Raw genomic sequence first — 7,410 nt, forward strand, 5'->3', positions numbered from 1 at the left:
GCGAGCGTGGAGGGGGGTCGCCTGCCCTCGAGGTACGGGGCTACCGGGGGCGGGGCTACCCAGGGCGGGGCTACTGGAGCGTGAGTCCAGACTGGCCAATGAGTCCAGGGAGGAGTGGCGTGAACTGAAGGACAGGGTGCTGGCGAGCTCTTCAATCTGAGACGAGAGCAAAGACCAGCAATGAACACAGATAACGTTACACTAACGGCGTAGAAATGAACATCTGTACTGGATTTGAGGACAACAGCAATTGGACAGTTAACATAGGATGACCTCACCGTGTTCTACTTCTAACTGAAAACCATCTGCAGTTTCCAAAAGGCTACGCAGCAAACAGAATTATATCCTTAAGTAGAGTTATGTAAGCACAACAATTGCCAGTTACCGCACTTCGAATAAAAGCCAAGGAAGGTTACATCATTTCAGTTAGATAACAAGCAGTTTATAATGCTTACAGGACATCGTGGTTAGACACAAATAAGGAATGGTGCTTTGATGTGCCCGTTGACACCATGTCCCAGTCCTATTCTACCTCTCTGCACCTCTTGGCACCTCAGTATTCGCAGACTATTGTCCGAGAACAGTGCATTTCCCAAGGGGCTCGTTACACTTCCTGTATCAGAGAGTTTGTCTGTGCTGTGCGTTGAGAAGACTGAAGCCGTAGGTGTGGTTAAAGACATAAAAGACCAGGACAATCTTTCCAGTCTGGTATTTTACCAGCTATTCATTACATTACTGATACTATCTTTCTGCTTCTCTTCTCCTGCAGAATATTTTTGGATTATGAAAGGTTCTCAATATTCTTTTAACTTATTTTTTGCTTTTGAATGGCATCTAAAGCCTAGTTTATATCCACATACCCAAGCGCACCACAAGCAAATAAATAAAAAAAAGTGAAGTTGGAATCCATCATGATGAACGACCTGCTATCGCTCTCCAAGCAGAGAACATTCCAGAACCTCTGGATGGCTGTTCGTACTGTAGGTGCCCCTCAGTTAGCTACAAGCAGGTACCCACATGACAGTGAAGGATGATGCTCCATATGAGCCCAAGGATTATGGAGGGGCGGCCGTCAATGATGTCAGGGATGTTTATGTTGACCAGTTTGACCTGCGGGGGAAAGACGCACGTCATTGGTCCACCAGCCTCGGTAAAATCTTCACATTTCAGTTCCTCGGTTAATCATTTTGGTACGTTTGAGGCTTCGGAGGAGCTCTTACCGATTTCCTCTTGAGAAAGTTCAGGGCGGTCTCGATGTCGCCCCTCTGCTGGAAGACGCCGTGGCCTTTCTCTCTTTTCTGTGAAAGAAATCAACAGCTCAGCCGATGACCTCTAAATATTAGAACTTATCTGCCTCCTAGTCTGTTGAATGGAGAATCACGAGACTGTTGGTGGCACACTTTGATGGTCTGAACATCTGGCAGGAAACAAACAATGTATGCAAATGCCTTTGAAGACGTCATCCTTGTGTCACTGAGCGTCAAGGTAACAGTCGTGATGAGGACGTAGAGGATTTTCAACTTTAGCGAGTGTGTCAGTACCGCTGGCAGCCAGTGGGGGCGTCTCTCTGACTCACCATAGACTGACCGCTCATCACCTCCAGCAGGTCCAGCAGTCGAGGTCCGTCCCTCAGGTCAGAGAACAGGTCCGACACCAGCGAGGGAGGACTCCTCTGAAACAACCACAGACAACAAAACCTCCGTCACAAACTACTATGGTCTTGGATAGCTTTCCTTAAAACCCTTTAATGAGACATCATAGATCTCATAGACCTCATCGTAGACCTATATCTGGCTATAATGGCAGAAATAGGCAGGGTCTGCAGGTATGTAGGGTTGACCATGCACTTCACCGCCTAGCCACCAGAGGGCGCTGTGTGGGATTGAAACGGAGACAAGCGGTTTGGACTGGCAGAAAGGTCTCGAGCAAGACCAAACATGTCCCGCTCTATATGTGTATATATGTGGTTCATCCAATCAAAGTATTTTTACAGTGTTTTGCTAAGGCCCGCCCTTTTCCAAACAGTTTCCAACGGAGAGTTCCCAGACGGTTATGTGAACCAAATCATCCGTCTGGTCAGGTTCAGATATTAACCAAAATATTATTCAGCACAAGCAAGAAGCCAATAAGAAATTGGTATAATACTATAGAACAATGGATATAAATGATAAGAGAGACGTGTTCTGTGGCAAAAATGACAGCTTGGTGAGAGAAAATGTTTCTCTTAGTAAATGGAAGAAATGGATGATGTACTACACACTGGAAGATGCGTGTGGACTGAGTGATACATACTGTAAATAATTCAAGGCCCTGGACACTGGACACCCCTTTTAATGATAATAGACACCTGTAACAATGGCTGTTCTTTTTTTGTTTCTTATTGCTGTATGCACAAAAACCCAATAAATATTAATGTTTCAACTCGTGTCAAATGGTTAACAGAGCGTATATGTGCAGCACAAGCTCCTCATAATCAGTGAAGGGGCCCTCGCTGTCAGGGGCCCTCGCTGTCAGGGGCCCTCGCTGTCAGGGGCCTCGCTGTCAAGGGCCCTCACTGTCAAGGGCCCTCGCTGTCAGGGGCCTCGTCACGCCGTTAACAGGCTAGAACCGATCGGAGGTTATCACTCGTGTCGGTCTAGAATTTGGAGCACGGCCACGTGGATGTGGGGGGGGCGGAGAGGCAGGGGGGGCGGGGTCAGGTTACATCCGTTCCTCACACCCCTCACCCGGGGCACTATTTAAACCCCGGCCCCCCGGTGCGGTCGCATGCAGCAATGGGCACCGCGCCAGAGAGGAAGAGGGTCCCTCCTCCTCACCGTCTGGACTCTGAGACAGCGTTCGACCGTCTCTGCGACCACGCTCACCTGCTGACGGTCAGAGAGCCTCGTCTCAGCGGGGGCCTGGCCAGTCAAATCCCTCCAGCCGAACATGCACTCGCCGTCGGCCCGGCTGGCATCGTGTACATGATGGAATACAGCTCTGGTGGTGACAGATGTTTGGCTTCCTTGACTTACCTTGGCGAGTTGAGCGTTGATCCAGTTGGTAAAAGTTCTTTTCTGAATCTGCTCTTGTTCCACTGTGGAGAAAAACAACTGTGAGCATGTACGGTAAATATTTCAATATGTAAATATCTACTGGACGTGAGTAAACAGGAAGTCGAGTAAAACAGTAAACAGGATGTACTTAGGCAGCAAAGGGATTACAGTGCATTATTTTGGTCGCATTTGAATTCCTGTCAATCACTCACATACAGTATTAAAGCTCCAGACCGCGTTCGGAAGATACCGTTGCCCATATCGGGAGATGGGACACACACACACACACACACACACACACACACTGGGTCATACTCACCAGAGTCAGAGCCCTGGGGGATTTCAGCTTCCTGACCCTCCATGTTAACAGAATATACCCCTTTATCTCTCTCCTTCTGCCCCAGACCTGCCCTACTGCCCCTCTGTGTGGTCACTGCGCTCATTCAGGCTGCCGAGACGTTACAGAGCCACACGGGTTCCTGCTGAGCTAATAAAGGAAGGCGAGAGTTTGGGGACCGGCCAAAAGTGTTCATCTACACGATGGGACATGCGCCAGGACTGTGACATATCCGTACTGTATATACACACACACACACACACACACACACACACAAACACACACACACACATACACCTACACACAGGTTGGGGCGTCATAGGAGGAGCTGTACTTCAGTACCACTAGACCATCTCCCTTCACAGAGCAGACCAGACGGGTGCCAAGACACACACACACACACACACACACAAACACACACAAACACATGCAAATACTCACACTGACACCTACACTGAAATGAAAAGCTAACAGCATGCATGACTCATCTGACCAGACTATGAAAACAAAAGCAAACCTCAAGAGAAAATAACCTATTTCTCATTCAGTGTTTTGTATTTACACAAAGTACAAAAGGAACAGGACACCATTCATGTTGAAGGTGGGTCAGATACGCTGACTCACAATCCCTTTCGCCCTGACTCAGCCGTTTTTGTTTGTACAAGCAGATACTCCCATGATGCACCAGTCCCACAGACAGACAGGCCGCCCCACCCCGTCAGCCCTGCAGCACATTCAGACCAGCAGACCCAGGGGGGTTGTGGGTAAAGTGGGTGACGTTGTCCCTCAGGGCCGGTGAAGTATCGAAACGGTGTCGGTTTCACACACCGCGCCCCCACACGAAGTGAAAGTTGGGTTAACAGCACATCAGAGGTCCAGACCGTCTGTTCTCTCTCTCCCCACGGCGGGCGGTGACGCGTGTAGAGACCTCGCTATTGTGTAGCGCTGTGTTTTATTACCAAGATAAAAGAACTACTGTAGCAGATCTCTCAAAACATGTTTCAAAAAGCGAACTCAAGCACGAAAGCGGTTTGTGACGCGGCGCCAAAAAGCTCCCCGATGCCCCCTCAGAGGTTGCGCCAAGCGCTGCGAACCAGGGGGGGAAACACAAAATACACAAGACGTCACCCTCAGACACGCTGACCCTGACTCAGGACTAATTTTCTCCATGCATGGACTACCTCGTCGTCATAGCAAACACCTCCCGCCCGCCCGGTAACCATGCAGAGAGGGAGAAAAGTGTCTGACTGGGCCGTTTCAAAAACACCCAGATGAGTTCAACAGAGTCGCTGAGATCTGTGATGAGACTACTGTAATAAAAACTAATGAAAGCGTGTTCTTGCTACCCTCGCTTCAGAGCTCGTTTGAGGCGTGCTTTTGTTGTTTTTGACGCTGACTGTGTTCCAAAACTCCCTCCCTCTGCGGTTTGGACTTGGAACTATGAGGCCACACCCACACAGAAAGTCTGGCTGTACTGTACAGTCTGCCAGTGTGGTTTCTACGGCTACCGGTGTGACGCCAACGCGTTATGACAATGTGTGAGGTGGCCAGTCAGCTAACAAAAGATTTGATGTTCACGATAACATGAGAATGGTGAAAGTGAATCGGAATCGAAATCAGTTTGATTGCCGGGTTGTTTTTACACGTACTAGGAGTAGGAATTTGTCCTGGTCAGTCAGTGCACAACACTGACTGACTGGCTGGCTGGCTGGCTGACCGACTGACCGACCGACCGACCGACCGACAGGCTGACAGGCTGACAGGCTGACTGACTGGCTGACTGACTGACTGACTGACTGACTGACACTATGTCTGTGAATGGCGGTGGATGGTCCAATCTTCCCATTGCTCCTTTTTAATTCCGGACACAAAGTTTGTGTGACGTCCTGTGTTGTCATACAGCCAAATGGAATGTACCACAATTTGAGGGGGTTACCACGGGGACTACCAAAATGGTCCGTGGGGGCCGAGGGTCCGGACCCCTAACCGACAGGCAGCACCTGGACAACCTTAGTTTAGCCTTTATTAATACGGTCAGACATGAAGCCAGTGTTATACAAGGGTCACCTCCTTTACCACTGGCTACCAGAGACCAGCTGACGAAATAAGATCAAATCTTTCACATCATGTCCAAGCCTCTATAAATAAAGACCGTTATTTTTTGCAACTGATTGACATTTGAACTGCTGCTCTGTTAAAATTAGAATAGAGAGAGAGAGAGAGAGAGAGAGAGAGAGAGAGAGAGAGATCTGGTGCCCTCAGCCGACTGCAACGTACATGTGCTTCTAGGCACATAATGACGAATGTCCCTCACAGTACCGCAAAGCTACATGTGTTACAGAACATATGCTTCACTGACCCAAAACATACTCGTATAGCACAGGCTATAAGTAGCCTTGAGTAGTAGCGTCCGCTAAATGGCATAGTATTACAAACTCCGGTTCACAGTCAGCGTGTCTCGCCTCACTCCCTTTCAGTCTCTTCCTGTCCTCAGAGGAATTATTTACGACCGACGAGACGCCGGTTTCATCTGACACTCCTCAGCGTCGCACGCATGCCTGGCGGAGGACCCGACGGTCCACAATGGCCTCCTCCCCCTCCTCCTTCTTCCCTTCCTTCTTCAGGGCTGAGAGAGACCTGGACTCGTGTGAACGAGGGAGAGGAGAGGATGAGGAGGTAGCCTGTTTTTTTTTTTTGTGTTGAGCTGAGCCTCAGGGCCAACGTCAACGCTACTCCCATGAGCGACGACGCTCTACTCCACGACGCCATCTTGCTATAACCCTGTGTGGTAAAAGTCCTAGCCTATTCTCTCACAGTTGTTCTGTACTGAAGTACTCTAGTCTATTCTCTCACAGGTGTTCTTATCTGAAGTATTCTAGTCTATTCTCTCACAGGTGTTCTGTGCTGAAGTATTCTAGTCTATTCTCTCACAGGTGGTCTGTGCTAAAGTATTCTAGTCTATTCTCTCACAGGTGTTCTGTGCTGAAGTATTCTAGTCTATTCTCTCACAGGTGTTCTGTGCTGAAGTATTCTAGCCTATTCTCTCACAGGTGTTCTTATCTGAAGTATTCTAGTCTATTCTCTCACAGGTGTTCTGTGCTGAAGTATTCTAGTCTATTCTCTCACAGGTGTTCTTATCTGAAGTATTCTAGCCTATTCTCTCACAGGTGTTCTTATCTGAAGTATTCTAGTCTATTCTCTCACAGGTGTTCTTATCTGAAGTATTCTAGCCTACTTTGTGGTGTGATTTTCTAGTCACTCATCCTGTTCTCTCTCTGCCTTTAGACTCTGGTCCTCTGGACCCACAGAGCCTGCCCGTCCGGATGCCTGCTGCCATTTGCCTTTTCATTCTGAGCTACAGTTTTATTCTTCATCTTTATTAAATCCTCCTGCTGGGTTTCACACCGGCCCTACGCCTCCTGAGTTGTGCACTTAACCCGTCCTAACCCACTCAACACCTAACAAGCACATGTCTACGCCATCGCTACTTTAGTGGACGACCCCACCGGCTGGTGCTTTGAGAAGCACAGTTTAACGGCTCCACACTGACCTTGCAGTTGCATGTGAACGTTGTCAATGTCCAGAGGAATGCCTCCATCGTCCACGGGCGTGTCCTCCAGACCCCCCCCAGACGCCATGACCTCTGAGCGGGGAGGTCACCTGGGCGGTCCTGGCTCTGGTCTGGGGCTCTGTGGAGATGCAGAGAAGTACATAGGAGATGAGCAATCCAAAATTTTATATAAATTATATAAATATAATTTTCAAAAACTCTTTTTTTATTTCTCTGAGAATGCTGGCGGTGTAAATCGCAGTTTAGATTAATTTGTATGTTAACCCTTTCAATACGACCGTGTAGCCGGCAAAAAAAATAAAAATATCTGAAAAATCTTTTTAAAAACCGTTAAAAAATATCTAAAAAATCTAAAAATTTCCAACATTCCAACACATCCTGAAAGCTGAGAAACTGCACTTTCTAGTAATATAGGAAAAATCCTATTAATATTCGGAATGTTGACACTGTACTCACTGTACTAAAAT

At 48.1% G+C, this 7,410-nt stretch overlaps 1 protein-coding gene across 1 annotated transcript in view; it reads right to left on the reverse strand.

Moving 5' to 3' along the window:
- The window catches only part of LOC311310618 (nesprin-2-like), a gene marked incomplete at its 5' end in the record, with an annotated part of 259,823 nt that extends 252,813 nt beyond the window's left edge, over positions 1–7,010 (reverse strand). Inside the window, 6 exon segments of the mRNA XM_084440128.1 lie at positions 1–156; positions 1,018–1,110; positions 1,221–1,298; positions 1,577–1,672; positions 3,015–3,076; positions 6,923–7,010. The exon segment at positions 1–156 is cut by the window's left edge and continues 56 nt beyond it. Of these exon segments, the coding sequence (XP_084296254.1) occupies positions 1–156; positions 1,018–1,110; positions 1,221–1,298; positions 1,577–1,672; positions 3,015–3,076; positions 6,923–7,010 (573 nt within the window).
- Between the last annotated feature and the right edge of the window lie 400 nt (positions 7,011–7,410).

Source organism: Borostomias antarcticus, assembly GCF_949987555.1.
Source record: "Borostomias antarcticus genome assembly, chromosome: 6".
NCBI classification, from domain to species: domain Eukaryota; kingdom Metazoa; phylum Chordata; class Actinopteri; order Stomiiformes; family Stomiidae; genus Borostomias; species Borostomias antarcticus.